The sequence below is a fragment of the Sorghum bicolor genome, chromosome 1, assembly GCF_000003195.3.
Source record: "Sorghum bicolor cultivar BTx623 chromosome 1, Sorghum_bicolor_NCBIv3, whole genome shotgun sequence".
NCBI classification, from domain to species: domain Eukaryota; kingdom Viridiplantae; phylum Streptophyta; class Magnoliopsida; order Poales; family Poaceae; genus Sorghum; species Sorghum bicolor.
Genome location: NC_012870.2, coordinates 62,016,711 through 62,032,826, shown reverse-complemented (window position 1 = coordinate 62,032,826; position 16,116 = coordinate 62,016,711). Strand labels below are relative to the sequence as shown.

The 16,116-nt window shown below is 43.9% G+C and overlaps 1 protein-coding gene across 1 annotated transcript; it reads right to left on the bottom strand.

The window, feature by feature from the left end:
* LOC8066270 (protein argonaute 7) lies at positions 10,901-15,766 on the bottom strand. Its single transcript, XM_002465057.2, has 3 exons — positions 14,912-15,766; positions 12,785-14,039; positions 10,901-12,672 (listed from the first exon to the last, which is right to left on the bottom strand). The coding sequence occupies exons 1-3, from the start codon at positions 15,666-15,668 to the stop codon at positions 11,226-11,228; spliced, it is 3,459 nt and encodes a 1,152-aa protein (XP_002465102.2). The 5' UTR covers positions 15,669-15,766; the 3' UTR covers positions 10,901-11,225.

Below are 16,116 nucleotides of genomic sequence, written 5' to 3'. Positions count from 1 at the left end.
AAGACCTTCACCTTGGCAGTACCTTTTAAAAGATGCAATTCTAGTATTAGAAGAGTTCAAGAAAATAATAGCAGTTCTAAAGTCCTCAAGGTAGGATTTGATTCTTTTTAAGCCAGATTTAACTATGAGATTAATAATATGGCATGCACAACGTTGATGTATAAGATGGTACTTCCTAGCATTAGGATCTTTATTAGTTGGTGCAGGTTCAGAACCAAGATAACTAGCAAACATAGGATTTAAGGTTTCCATGGCTTTAGTATTAGAAGAAGCATTATCAAGAGTAATAGCCATAATCTTATCAAGCAAACCAAATTCTTGAATCACACAAGCAACTTTTTCAGCAATGTATTCACCAGTGTGCCTTGACTCAACCAATCTAAGACCAATTACCTTCTTACACAACTCCCAATCAGAATTGACATAATGAGCAACTACACTAATGTAGTCTTCTTTTGCATTGCCAGACCAAATGTCTGAAGTCAATGAAACAGAAGAGGCACCAGACAAGATATTGTTTCTAATTGCATTACGACGTTCATTAAACAACTTAGCAAGATCTCTAGTAGTGGTCTGCCTTGAGACCTTTACAAACCTAGGGTTATGAGCTTTAACAATGTATTCTTCAAAAGCATCGGACTCACCAATACATAAAGGAAGATCAAGTCTAGCAATTAGCCTAGCAGTTTCAATTCTAGCAACTTCAGGTTTGTAATCTCAGTTATAAATAGAGCCATCAGGATTGTATGAAAGCCTAGACTGAATCCTAGCACATTGGTCAGTTTTCATTTTACATGATTTTTTATGCCTTATTAAATGACCAGTGCCAGTGGCTGATCTTGCAGACAAAGTAGTTTTGCACATCTAACAAACAGCCTTAACAACAGTAGGTTTACCATCTATCTCCTCTTGTATCTCATCAAAATCAGCCCAGACGGGAGATTTGCGCTTACCAGAACCTTTAGGTTTACCAGCAACAGAAGGAGCAGAGTCTACCGTCGTTGTCGGTCCTCCCACTCCTCCGCTACCGTCGCCCTCCAGATCGATGTGGACAGGGGCACCAGAGCCGTCCCCATCCACAAGATCGATGCCAAATAAAGCAGCAGCACCGTTAGCAATGTCATCGTCGTTCTCACCCTCTGGGGCAAGGCCAGGAGGCAGCATGCCCTCATCTTCAGCCATCCCTCCAGCCCCGTACCTCGACGGTGTGGGTGGCCGCCTTGCTCGCTCTAGATCACAGCTAGAGGAAGCAGCATTGGCTACCGACCTGCAAAGAAAACATAACGATTAGAAAACACAAAAAGATGAAACGAAAAGTTAGGGTTAGGCGAATAGGGTTAGGGTTTCAGTGTACCTACGCAACCGGAGCCCGGTGCCGGATAGGATGCTGTAACAGAGGCTAGAGAGAGAGAGAGAAGACAACGATACACTGTCAACCACGGCGAGCAGTGGTGGAGGACAGACTAGGACGGACAACAGAGAACAAACTCACATATCACCGTGATCTAGATAGGGGAGATGGGAAGGAGAGCTGGAGAGGGAGGATGTAGAGGCAAACTGCAAAGAGGAAGCTCACGAAGGTGACGTGCGGTCACCGGAGTCGTGGAAGAAGACGGCAACGAGCCGCCGTGCCGGCGTCCAGCACAGCCAATCGTGAGCGTCGAGAGGCGGCTGCGGTCCTATGGAGGTCACCGGAGTCGAGGTCGACGGTGTCGGCTCTGCCGAGGGAGCGAGGCGAGGCAAGGTGAGTGCTGAGTGGGGAATGGCGAGGGAGCTGCGGCTGCGCTGCGGGTGGGGTGGGGATTAGGGTTAGGGCACCGTCCGCATCGATTATATACTGGCCAGGGGGTGCGGGGCGGGGCGCGGGGGGATGGCCGGCTTGGGCCGCCTCCGTGCCTCGTTAAAAAGGCCGTGCCCGCCCGCAGGCTCGATAGGCGGCCCAGGCACGGCCTGTGCCGACGTGCCGTGCCAGCCCGGGCCCGGTTGCATACGGGTCGTGCCGTGCTTGGGCCGGGCCGAAAAGTCGTGCCCCGTGCCGGGCCGCCGGGCTGCGGGCTGCATGGAAATCTATAGCCCAACCCCACACACATGCAAACAAACACGCCCTTGGATTCTGCAGGTGCATTCGTTCTATAGGGCTATTTAGGTCCTGAAATAGTTTGTAAAGTTTTCAAGACTCCTGGTCACATCAAATCTTGTATAGTATATGCATAGAGCATTAAATATAGATAAAAATAACCAATTGCATAGTTCGCCTCTACTTTGCGAGATGAATCTTTTGAGTCCCATTAGTCCATAATTAGACACTAATTATTAAATACAAACGAAAATGGTACAGTTGCCAAAACTAAAAGGTTTTAACAAATAAACAACCCCTATATATGGAGAAGCTAGTAAAAAAGGAAGTATTAAATATAGGAGTGACCATTCATGTAAGTGAGGATCATCAGTTATTAGGGGGCGTTTAGTTCACCCAAAAATCCCAAAAATTTTCAAGATTTCCCATCACATCAAATCTTGCAACACATGTATAGAGCATTAAATATAGATAAAAAAATAACTAATTACATAATTTACCTGCAATCTGTGAGATGAATTTTTTGAGTCTAGTTAGTCCATAGTTGGATAATAATTACCAAATATAAATGAAAGTGCTATAATATTTCGTTAAAGGCCTATTTGTCAATGGGTGAAGTTTTTGGCCAAATACAAATGAAAATACTATAGCATTTTTATTTGTATTAGTCAATTATTGTCGAACCATGGACTAACTAGACTCAAAAGATTCATCTCGTAAATTACAGACAAACTGTGCAATTAGTTATTTTTGTATCTATATATAATGCTCCATGCATGTACCGCAAAATTTGAAGTGACGGGAATCTTGAAAAGTTTTTGGATTTTGGGTTGTAAAACCTTGTTTAGTTGGTAAAAAAAATTAGGTTTGGCTATTGTAGCACTTTCGTTTGTATTTGTCAATTATTGTCCAATCATGGACTAACTAGATTCAAAAGATTCGTCTCGCAAATTACAGACAAACTATGCAATTAGTTACTTTATATCTATATTTAATGTGCCATGCATATGCCACAAGATTCAAATCTAAAAACTTTTTAAGATTCTCCGTCACATTGAATCTAACGACACATACATGAAACATTAAACATAAATAAAAAATAACTAATTGTACAATTTATATATAATTTGTGAGATAAATCTTTTGAGTCTAGTTAGTCAATAAATAAACAATAATTGCTAAATACAAGGCTAACAAGGCCAAGGTTACGTGTGCAGGTAAGCTTCCACGTCAACGCTGTTCAAACTTTTTGCCAAGAGCAATGTCAACGCAAGAGAATATAGGGGCGCGTGGGCAGACCTCGTGTATATATAGAGAAATTTTGAAACTTAACCATAATTCGCGTGCCTTTTGAAACTTGACCCACAATCTGTAAGACTTTAGAAATATGACCCAGATCATGCGAATTCTTTGGAAATTTAGTCTTTTCGGGATTTTAGTGATTTCAATAATTCCATCCATGTTTTCACACTGTTTGGGGCCCGGGAAAAGACCAGATTGCCGCTCCCTTATCTCTCTAATTTGAAGTGAAGCTGAGAAAAGCTACTATTTTCAACTTTACCCCACCTCAGTCCCATGTCTCAGCAGGTTTTCAAGAGCTTCACTCGTGAAGTTATTTGCAAAAAGAGTGTTTAGTAAAAAAAAAGCTCACAACAGCTAGTCAAAGTGTTGGTGAAGCTATGTGTTGGTATAAATTAACTACACTTCTTTAAATAAGATTTAAGTAAGATTATCTGCAAGCGCACAGATATCATACCAATGTCACATTTTACCCGAAGGGTTCTAAATATCGTATCCACAGGGAGGTATATATATAGGACTTATAACTATAACTTATACTATTGATGTGAACGATAAACCCTAACTAGAATCCTACTCATAACAGGAATAAGTCACTTGATAAAAGATATAAGATAAATAATGATCAGCCATCATAAATAGATAAATATCAAAGCTCTTCTAGTCATAGTAATAGCTAGCCAATAGATAAACTCAGGAATAAATACTAAGGTAATTCTATAACTACATCAATGAATAACTCTAATTAGTGCAATTACATCTAGAAATTATTGTTAAGTCAACCCTATATCATAATCACATATAAAGAGGCATCAACTAATGAGGGTATTAAAGACACAAGGGTCACCTCCTTTGCAACCGCGCCCAAGCTAGTCCTACGTACGGAGGGTGGACTACAGAGGATCCAACGCAGCTGTCACCTACACGGTCTACCATACGTTCCGGCACGTCAGGGTGCTCTCGCAGATAAACAAGATATCTAGACACCACGTCTACATATTGTCTACCATCTACCCAACAATTGATTCGGTAAACGTTATACGAGCAATTACATGAATTCAATAAGATCAAACCAACTATCCTAGACATATAATCAAAGTAGATAATGACTATTGCAATTAAGAATATATAAGAGATTAAGAATAATGTTACCTGAATCATAATATTGAATACAATAGGAGAAAGGTACTAGAACTATACCGAACTCCGCGCTCCAAACAGACGCCAGGGGCTCCGGATCCCGCTGAAGAACTAGAACTCTTATACTTCTAATCTAACTAGGCTAAAGCTATGAACTAGAGAGGCTCTGATGAACTAGAGAAGGCTCTTAATGGATTGATCTTCAAATGACTTAGCCCAATGGGATCGACGTGCGCCGCAGGATCAAACCGACTTAACCAAGGGCTAAGATGACTCCTCGGAGGCGGTGGAGAAAGCTTTCAGAAGAGGGGCCAAAACCCTAGAGTTGGGGCGCCGGCCGGCGCCATGGTGGGGCCGGCCGGCCCCACCTGGCGGCCGCTAGCCTCCGGTTTCTTCCAGTGTCTTCTGGATCCTTCCCACGTCCCAATCGTGATTTTTTTTCATGGCAGATAAGTTTCTTGTTTATTTTGCACTTGAAATCCCTCTTTTTAGCTTTTCTAAAAATAGACCCTGAAAAATACAGAATATGTAAAACTCGTTGAAATTGTTAGTTTAAACCCTAGACTAGTGTATTTTTATGTTCTCCTCGGGTCTAAAGCTCTAATAAAAGTTGACGTTATCGACCGTCAACACCATGCTAAATAGAATCAAAGTGTGAGGAGGTTCAGAGTTATAGTTTTTGAACTACTCATGTTTTGGTTTCGATTTTATATCTTAGTGGTAATCCATATTAGGTAAAGAGGAAAATAATTGATGTACCGACCCATTCTCTCTCCGCTCCGCAGGAGACTATTCATGCTTAGACTCATCATTGGCCGTCCAGAGAACATGGATGCAAGACAGACCCTGTTCAAGATGTGATGGCAGAGTGCATCCAACTTGAAGAAAATAACATCTCCTCCATATGTTGGCCATGGGAAGCCGGGAATCCAATGGATTTCCATTTGTTTGAGGCCGAATGATGTTACCGGATGGCATCATCGATGTGGAGGTGCCGAGGTGGGCATTGTCGTGGCAACTGCATGAGGAAGCCAAGTGCTCGAGGACATTCGTGGGCAAATATAATTTTTTTAATAAAACATATCTGGTTTAGTTCACCTCAAAAACTAAAAACTTTTCAAAATTTCTCATTATATCGAATTCGAATCTTACGACACATGCATAGAGCATTAAATATAGATAAAAACTAATTGCACAGTTTGCCTGTAAATTACGAGACAAATCTTTTAAGCTTAGTTACTTTATAATTGAACAATATTGTTAAATAAAAACGAAAGTTTTACAGTATCAAAATTCAAAAACTTTTTAGATCTAAACAAGACCTTATATAAGAAAACACATACAGTACGTATGCAGATACGAAAGTACGGAAACAGACACCTGTCCTAATGAATATGCACAGAAGCCCATAGAGGAAACAAAAACCACAAGAAGGACCTTGGCCACCGTGCTCGTTGGAGAATGCCGCCACCGTCCATATCTCCAGCATCCGGAGCACCCGCTGCCGCTCAGATGAGCCCATCGCATAAAAGCTTTGTATTGAGCTGCAGTAGTCAGAGTCACCCGACATTGAGGCCGGGTCAATTCCATCGTTGAAGAAACACCGACCGGGGACGCGTCCCGAGCTCTTTGGTCTTCAAAACCATAGTTAAAAATATTATTTGCTGATTTATTATGAAAAAAAAGATAATATTAGCTTATAGAAAAAATACAGTTCATAAGACAAGCGAACAAGCCTTAATCGAAGCTTACCGTTGACTTGTGTCGAGGGAAGCTCGAGCTCGATCCATATTCCAACAAGCCACATCACCCGCGACGAAATGCTCTCCCGGCACCATCATCCCCTGCAGACAACAAACCAGCAATCCACGTGGACTCCTGTATAACAACTCCACATTAGGAGTACCACCTCCACGGGCTTGTCGTCATCGCTGAAGTGAAGTGTAGGAAGAGTCCGAGAGGACTTATTCCACCATAACGATGTCGCTGTCATCTCGTCAATGCTGCCAGGAAACTTAACTCTACAAACCCTAGGACCTACTTCACTAGCCGGCAAGAGACCAGCATCCCCACCCCCTCGGGGCACCCTGCTGGCCATCGGAGGTGTAAGGGACCACCAGCTTTGTCGGTGACGATTGTACCTAGGCGGGGGGGAGGGGGGAGGGGGGAGGTTGAGTCTTTGAGAGACCTCGTGAATCATTTTCTCGTCACTGATCTAAAAAGTCATTGCTGGAATTATGGTTGCCTGGCTGATTTATTATGAGAGAAAAACAACACTGCTGGCTGACAGAAAAAATAGAAAACAAAAATGGAATGAATGGAGAACATGAAAAATATTAGCTAAAATAGCAATGCAGTATCAAAGTTTATTCCCAAAAAAACATCATCACGAACATGTATTATTTTATGAATTGAAAAGGAGCACGCCAAGCTGAGATTCACCGTATTTTTTGGGCCACGAGAAAACGAAGTGCTAGGGATGTTCACGCACACAGTCAGTGAATTCATATTGTCCCCTTGCAGTCCAGGCCAAACACTCAGCAGTACTCCAGTACCCCACATGATGCGCGGGGTTGAAAGTACAGGTCGTGCACATCAAACCACATCTTTTCCGGGACAAACTGTCCCTTGTTTGGTTGAACCTATCCGACAGATAGGATTCCGACAAGTGTTTTTTTAGGGGAAAGAGATTTCCATTACAAACTGAATACACAAAGAGATTCTCATAAGTAATAATCTATCAAATATCAACAGCAGAAATATTTGTAACCTCGATAGATTATTCATGGTAGATACGGTTGTTTTCTATCATTCTAGTGGCGCGTAAAGGCCTTGTTTAGTTCACCCAAAAAGCAAAATCTTTTCAAGATTCTCCGTCACATCGAATCTTACGCCACATGCATGGAGTATTAAATATAGACGAAAATAAAAACTAATTACACAGTTTACCTGTAAATCACGAGATGAATCTTTTAAGTCTAGTTATTCTATGATTGGATAATGTTTGTCAAATAAAAACGAAAGTGCTACAGTTCCGAAAACTTTCAGTTTTTGGAACTAAACAAGGCGAAAGTTTCTCTTCTCTCTCCCGTTTGGCTTGTTCACCGGTTCACCCACCCTATATGTATTCGGTGACGCCACCTCGTTCGTTTGGCTGATAAGCCAGGACATAAAGTACTGTTGGCTAATTTGTTGGGAGAAAAAAATACTGTTGAATGGCTGATAGATTCGACTGATAAGCTCAAACGAACAGACTTGCGAGACTTGGTCCAATGGAAATCCTCAATAATTCTATAAAAACTCAAAGGTCCAACCATATGTGCATTCGAGTGAGTGGGAAAACTTCAATCCATGTTTGGATCCTACGGTCTAAAGACAACTTTAGTAATTAAGGTTCCAAACATGTGGTCTAAAATTTAGCTAACCTTAGAAAAAATGATTAGCTTATTAAACCACATAAGTGAGCTAAAATATTCTAAAGTTTAACCATTAACTTTAGCCAACTAAATTTTAAATCATGAAATCCAAATAGAACCTTAGTCCCACCTCACTAGTTACAGTGGATGTTGTCATACTTAAATATAAAAGGTCTCTGTAGTTCTCCAAGTCTAGTGTTTGGACAAAAAAAACAAAACCCACATGCATGTGCTCACTCGCCTTGCCGATCTGAGGTGAAGGGCGCGGGGCACCTGCATGAATAGTCACAAAATCTAGTCTGTCAACTTATCAACCAATGCTAGAAATGCACATATTTGAGTTAGGGTTTTCCCCCTTTTTCTTTGTTGTGTCATTCTCATAGTCTCTCCACCATCCTGAGTACCTGCATACAACCGCGATTGGGAGAGCAGATATTACGATCCTACACTGAGAGAGGAAAAAAAGATTTTTGGGAAGTGCTTTCACATGATAGCTCAAACTTCCATGACAACATATCTTCCAAATCCTGCATCGGTACATGATCTCCACCGTCGGCTACTTTGACCCGTCTTCAACAACATTGCTCTTCTACCATTAGTAGACAATGTCTCCATCTACAAAAGAAAGGTATGAACAGTGTGATTCGCTCTCTTATTGCACACCTACTGGTTCAATCATGTTGTTGTGCGCATTGGTGTTCTTTGATTCAACTAGTATGTGTAGGGTTGTAATGCTAGTTTCTTAGTTCATCATGATTTATGTTCTAGAATTAATCATGAAATTGCATACCTATTCAACACTAATCATGCCAAAGTGCACCTTTGGGGCAAGTGCACGCATCTTGGGTCTACTACCACACAAGGTCATCCCTTTGCCTAACCAAATCGCTTCATAGCTATTGCACTAGGTCACCGCGTTGTTGTGCATTTGACAAGTTGGGTCACTTTGAGGCTATCACATGTTCCACAAGAATCCCAACCATCATGCCACAAGGAGCCTAGATGGTTGCATAAAGGGTGTTAGTTGGGTTTGGCATCCCGAGTGTGGCACCATTGCAAACATGACATTGAAAATGGCCCTCTTCTTTGTTGTTATTGCCCCTTTCCCTTGCTGGAAAATATCGTTGCAACACAACTTTGGCTGCCTAGACCACCGAAGGTTGGATCCTTTGTGTATTGCCTTGAGAACATGTAGTTTTGGGGGACATTGTGTGTAGACCTCGCTACCAACACTACTCGTAGGTGGTGCTCAGTCATGCAATGGCCTATCTTCATTGCCTCCTCTAGTGGTTGTCTCTAGTTTGTCTTGTGTAGCAGTTAAGGTTACAATGTAAACCCCTCTCCCCAAAGTGGGGTGTGGATACTCCTTTTAGGTTTGTCGAGTTCTTGCCGTGGATCATGTAGGTCATGTTTGATGTGGAGGGATAGATCTTTGGGCCATAGGTAGCAATGTTATCCTAAATGGTAAATAATCGATCACTTAACCACTTAAATGGATAAAATAGTCATTTAAAAAGGATAAATAGTTGATTAAATGAAAACAACATACTGTCGTGTAACAATTAAGGTGTGTAAATAGGTTGAACAACAATTTAGGCAAATGGTGGGTGGAAGCCTTTGTCATCTCCAGCTATGCCAACAATGGAGTCCTTTAGGCATCATTCTCATTGTTGGAGGTATTGTCATGGTAACCCAAACATTTGTACCATTTGGGAGAAAACCTTGTTCAATTTGTCATATAGATAATGATAGTGTCTAGTGCATCTTTTCCTTTCTAAAGGTATGGTTCTTAGGGATCCCTCCTTGCAAGATGTCGATATGGGCATTGGTTGGGCTTCTATAGTCTTCAAATTTACTCGTCGGTACCTAGTTACTAGTTATTTTTTCCTCCACACCTTCTTTATACCTATAAGGTAGGGAAATATGGTGCTTCCTACTAGGGTGACAAGAGAGGCTTGTTAGGCGGTATAGGCGATTGAGGGCAGCTAGAGAAGGTGACTAGGATTAGCGTTGGACCAAAGGGGAAGCTAACTTTGATTTAATAAGAGCAGTGGCAAAGGGTGGTAGTGGTGCTCACACCACCAAAAACCGACAATGTGGAGGTGGAAGAGGGGGAGCGTAGGTGAATAAGATAAGAAAGATAGGGGGTGAGATGAGGGTGTGGGTGGGCTTTGAGTGGTTGGAGGGTATTTGGATCCTGGTAGGATTTTAATAAGATAAGAGAGGTGGGGAAAGAGGTAAGGGGCTGGGTGGGCGCTGAGTGGTTAGGGGGCGTTTGGATCTTGATAGACTTTTATAATCCAACTAGAAAAAAATAAAATCTAATCCAAACTGAATGACTTCTAGAGCTGGTATGTGTTTGAGAAATCTAAGGCTACAATCAAATATCCCTTCTCTACGAGCCGTTGAAGGATTCTAGGGTGGGAAAGACAATTTTGCCCTTGCTTCAACATTATCCATGGAACTATCTTAATGGCATTTTAGACATTTATTAGCCACTATCCATAGTATAATTTATCCAAAACATATTAGGTTATTTCTACTAAAAATCTAGATTCTCAAAATAACTATCTAATATCTAGATCCTTATAATCTCTAGAGCATCCAAAGAAGCTTAGTATCCCTGGACATGTTTAGCATGTCCAAAAAAACATTTCAACAGGTTGAACTCTTGTTCTACCAACCTAGTACTAGAATGGCCGTCCTGTACTTCCGCAACTAGCAACGGGTGTGTTTGGTTTAAGGAATGAAATGATCTATCTTCTCACTCACTTTTTATCTGGTTTGTGAAATGTGATGAGTTGATCCATTATCATCTCATTTTCTCACAAGCTACTAACTAGTATATATGAGAAATGAGTTGATTCCACCAAAATTCACTAGACGAACTTAGATGAACTTATGATGCAAGCACATGACTCCACAATTGAACCACACGATAAACGACCACGACAAGAATCGCAAGACGACGCAATATATAGTCTTGAATTCCAAGGTCAGCAGCGTCAGTGCCCAGACGGTGCAAATGAGAGGTCCGACCCTAGAAACACGGGTCCCTACCAATATTAGTACACCCATGGGGGCGGTAACAGTTAGGAATCGGAATTTTCTGCATGCCACTACCATGTATCACAGCATGTCAGCATCCTACCACTGCAGTCTTGCACATGCCCGCTGTCCAGACACACTATACATGATTCCTAAATAATACATGATGACCAGAATATAGAACACAGGCGATATATGGGGAAGAGAACGCCCTTTCATAACTGCTACCACTAAAAACCACAAGATCAGCAGTAGAACATGAGCCCCTTCACACTATCTCTGAGCTTAGGGAGCGGTGCAGTCTGCAATGGCGTGGCCCTGTACAGAGTTGTCCGGCTGGTCGCCGTCGAGTCCGATCTCTCAAGGTATAGCCTTCCTCTATATGCGGCCAGGTGTGCGTAGTATGCCGGTGGGACGAGAGAAACAGGCTTGGTGCACCGGGCAAACGTGTAGCAAAGGTTGTGTATCAGCTGCTGCATCTCGTCAGACTTGAAGTTGTTCTCATCCCACAGCACGCGGTAGTGCGTCGGCCTGCTCGTCCCCTTGGTGCCCCAGTGACTGCACAGGTAGAAATCAAACTCCCTTGGGTGCGTGATCACGGTGTCCACCACCGTTCCCGGTGGTACGTTCTGGTCGGCGTAGTGCGTGGAGCCGCCATTCTTCTCCCTGTGGAAGAGCCTGGTGTGCTGCCTCTTCTGAACCACCACGAACGTGATCGCTGGCTTGTAGCCCGGGTACCTCGAGCATGCCAGTCGCACTGCCTGCAGCTCCTCTGTCAACACCTTGTAGAACAGCGTCTCACTAACACCATCTCTGAAGAATATGATTCTGCTAGGGAGCTTGCCGACTTCTTTCACAAACTCCTCGAGCAGTTCACCGGTCATTACATCAAGGCGCTCGATGATCTCTTTACGGTGCGTCTGTGATCTCATCCTGGAGATGTACTTGTTTGCTGAAGGCCAATTCATGCTCGCAACTACAGCGACCACGGACGGGCTTGAGTCATCTAGGGGATGTGGGTGTGTCACGTCAGCACCCATGAACATCACTGGCTCCTTGTCTGAAAACACCCTAGGAATTTGGCATGGCAAGCTGTTGTAGAGGGCAACGTTGCTTCCACCAACCTTCGCATTTATCTTCAGTGCTAAGTTGGCCAAGAACTGAAAGCTCAGCTTGCTTAGGTTGGAATACAGGCAACACTGTGTCAAGACACCAATGGATGTTTCTGCAATACGCTTCAGATCAGCGTAGCCCCGGTGCCTCCGCTCCATGACGCAGATTAGCAGCTGTAAATTGCCTGATGCGGCTTCCTGGATTTTCTTCAGCTTGCTCTCCAAAATGCCCACATTGTTCAGGATTTGAATCCGCTCAAACAATGGGCTAACGACAGTTTTCTTGTTGAGTAAAATCCCAAGTTGCTCACAGCGGCTTGATAGCTGGTTGATAAACTTTGGAATGAATGATTGATGCTCTGGGCTGCCACCAAAACTTATCAAGGCCCAGCTCTTGATCTTGGAACCCTCAGCAACATGGCTGTCCATCAAACTCCATTGCCGGTCAAATCTGTCTGGTGTTATGTCCTTGATGCGCCCCCCATTGCCAAGCTTCAGTTTTGGTGGCAAGAGAACCCTCCCCAAGAGCTGAGTCATGTCCTTGGACACTTGAAGGTTGAATTGATCAGCATACGAATTGCTGAAAGAAAATAATGTAGCCATGGTCAGATATGTATGATGCAAACTATTTTGAATATGGCAAAGAAACCTCAAAGTTTATTACTACAACAAAACATGACGAAAATCAGTACCTTCTTGTACCAAATGCTCCTTCAACAACACCCTTTATGATTCCCTTTCTTTCGCTTGGTCTTTGGCAGCCCATTCTGAGCATTTTGGAGGTCTGTTCATCTGAGAGCTTGCCAAGAAACTTCTGGCCCTCACAAACCATGCAAAGCTCCATTGGCACATAGCATGGCTTGCTCTTACCAATCTGCAAGCAGGGCAGGTTCCTGAATTTAATATCATGGTTGTAGTGCTCTTTGAAGTAATCTACGACCGTATAATCCTTCCCACTGCGATCTCGAAACTTGAGGTTCTCTGTTGTCTCCTCAGTCAAGCCATGCACATGGTACCTTTGGTCAGTTTCACGGTGGCACACGAACACTCGGATATTCTTCAATGCTTTTTCCACCTCCCTCCTCTCATCTACTGTCAAAGCCCTACTCTTCACCTGTGAAAGGTCCTTCATAAAGTCACAGCGCTTCTGCAAGTATGCAATTATGCCCGTGTTTTCATGGAAAGCTGTAAGTGAGAGGTCAACATTGAGGGCAAGACCTTGCTTTGTTGGTCTCAAGCTCTGGAAGAAACCTCGTAACATGACAGCTCCACCACCAATCTCCTTTGCTTCTCCCATTGAACGTGGATACAAAGACCGGCCCATGGGAATAGAGTTTTCCATAGCACCTTCCCGCAGGATGACATCCAATGCATGAAGGTATTCTTGAGGAAGAGGAATACCATCCTTGTCTTCATTCAAATACTTGTTCAACTCCTCGCCACTTAGCTTTGAAACCAATCGAAGGTTCACCCTGAAAACCTTATGATTCTGCTTGTCAATCATGTGGGCATTATCTTTAGCTTCTATAAATCGTGTCGATGCAGCTGCTGGAAGACTAACAAAGAATTCAAGCCTGTCCTGTTGAAACTGAATGGGACTAAATAGATTCTTGCGGCCATCAAAGGCTGGAAGGGCGCCTGAGAGGATATCTGAATTTTCTTCAACTAGCTTGTTCTTGATCATTCTTGCTGTTTCTTTTGACGGGTGTGGGGATATGTCGACATCATAATGAAAAATCTTCTGCCCAGGATCAAAACACACAAGGAAATGGTTTGCATAGAGAGGAATTGCAGTCCCCCCAATCCCACCACCATCAGGTCTTGTTGCAATGTTAACTCCATGCATGGTGATAGATGAATTGTGATGGGTGCTCAGATGATTTGCTTTCATTTCAGATGTTTGGTTCTCATGAATGAAACACTTTCTGTGCTGAATCAGCTCGGTATCTGTTAATAAATTGATATTGTAAGCAATGTAAAGACAAGAGAAATTTAAACAACCACTCATCATTAGTGATTTGCACCATACAAATAAAAAAAATATTGCCAGGCCAAAAAGGGTTAAAGTGAAGGTACATGTTTTCCCTTAAAATTGTCACTTTAGAACAAGTAATGCAGAAAGTGTACAGCACATACACAAGGCGAAGACTATGGACCATATGGTTGTGCCAAAGAAAAAAAAAAGAACAAAAAGATACCACTGGCGCATTAGTGGATCACAAATCCTCCCTAAGAGATGGCCATATGCCCCCTTTTGAGGTGGGGAAAGGGGACTAACCGTCAAAACAAGAAAGGCGTCGCACACAGTACCACAAATAGAACTTTCTCTGTCTCATTAAACATTCTTGCACACTCATTTTTTCTAGAACAGTTTATCAGTCCAAATTTGCAAGGAGAGAGAGAGAGAGAGAGAGAGAGAGAGAGTACATAATTCTAAGCATGAATCCATGAAATCACAAGCCTCATAAGGGAACAAAAATGACAGAGCCCCAGGACTTCTTTGGCTATCTGGTACAGTAGAATTGCACCTAAAGTTACTGTACCACATTACCTCGGCATGACAAGCCATTAGGCACCAAACATATATAGAGGAGAAACTATATTCTTTGATACTATCTAAGTACCATCACTATCAGCCATAAAAAAAAACATTAGAGCTATAGAAAGTAATCCGCACACATTGATCAAGAAAGCAACAGCACTAACAAGGAGGGGTAGCATAGAGTGGCATTAAGCATATAAAAACACACGTCATGACTCATGAGACCGGTGTAGCCAGGAGGGGGAGGTAATGAAAGGAGGAAAGGAGAGCGCTTTACCGTGCGGTAGCGGCAGGAGCGCGGCGGTGACGGCGTGCGGCGGCGGCGGCGGCTTCCTCGATCTCCACGGCGGCCCCCTCAGCAGCGGGGGCCCACTGGGCTTCCCGTAGCACGCCGGCACCTTAGGGAACAACAGCGGCGGCGGCGGCTGGTGCAGGTAGACCAGCACGGGCGGCGGCAGCGGCAGCGGCAGCGCGACGGCGCCGCTGCGGCGCGCGTGGGCGGCGGCGTGTAGCGGCAACGGCAGGAGCGCCGGGTAGGCCTGGATGATCGGGTGATGCCTGCCGGGGCCGCCGCCCTTGCACCTCCTCCTCGCATTCGCGCCACCGTCATTGCTAACGCCTCCTCCTCCGCCGCCAACCTTCCTCTCGTTCTTGGCCACCGCCGCCTCACCCTCCATGGCCAAGCGTCCAATTTGTTCGTACTTGGTACTGCTACGCAGCTTCTTCCGGGGCAGCAGGATCACAGCTTCTTGGGTTCCTTTTGGCGTGGCGCGGCGTGGGCGCTGGCTTTGTGGGGGTTTCTTGGATGGTTGGAAGGTAGGGGGGCAAAAAGGAGGAAGCTGGGGAGGAAGAGTGGGGCGGGCGGAACTCGGAAGGGGATGGCTGCCTCTGCCTCTGCCTCTGGAGAGAGAGAGAGAGAGAGAGAGACTGCAGGAGGTATTAATGGGATGGCAGACGCAGAGGTGGGGGACAGGAGAGGAGAGAAGCCAGCCGAGCCGGCCGAGGGAAGGGACGGGAGGAAGGAGGAGGAGCATCTACTACGCTAACGCTGAGCACCGCTGCGGCCGCGCTGTGGCTACTCTTGCGGTCTTGCCTCTCACTGAACTGTGCCATCCATGCTATCTCCTCTCTCTCCTCTCCTTGCTTGTTGCCGCTGCGCCATCTTCCTCCATTCTGCATTTCTGCTGCGCTCCTGCTGCCCCGTCTTCCCAGATTCTCAATGTGGGAGGGGGATAATTTATTGCTGCAGTAAAGACACCGGGTTTACTGCTCTACTACTGCCTCCGTTCAAAAAAAAATTACAACCAGGTTACCTTGTTTAGTTTACCTTAAAAACCTAAAATTTTTTAAGATTCTCCATCACATCGAATCTTGCGGCACATATATGAAACACTAAATATAGATAAAAATAAAAATTATTACACAGTTTATAAACCGCGAGATGAATTTTTTAAGCCTAATTACTCCATAATTAGACAATAT

Excerpts from the sequence above, each read along its gene's own strand:
- LOC8066270 (XM_002465057.2), bottom strand. The coding sequence starts at position 15,668 with ATGCTCCTCCTCCTTCCTCCCGTCCCTTCCCTCGGCCGGCTCGGCTGG. Across the intron at positions 14,040-14,911 it reads GCTCCTGCCGCTACCGCACG|ATACCGAGCTGATTCAGCAC; the intron begins GTAAAGCGCTCT and ends ATTTATTAACAG. Across the intron at positions 12,673-12,784 it reads GGAGCATTTGGTACAAGAAG|CAATTCGTATGCTGATCAAT; the intron begins GTACTGATTTTC and ends ATTTTCTTTCAG.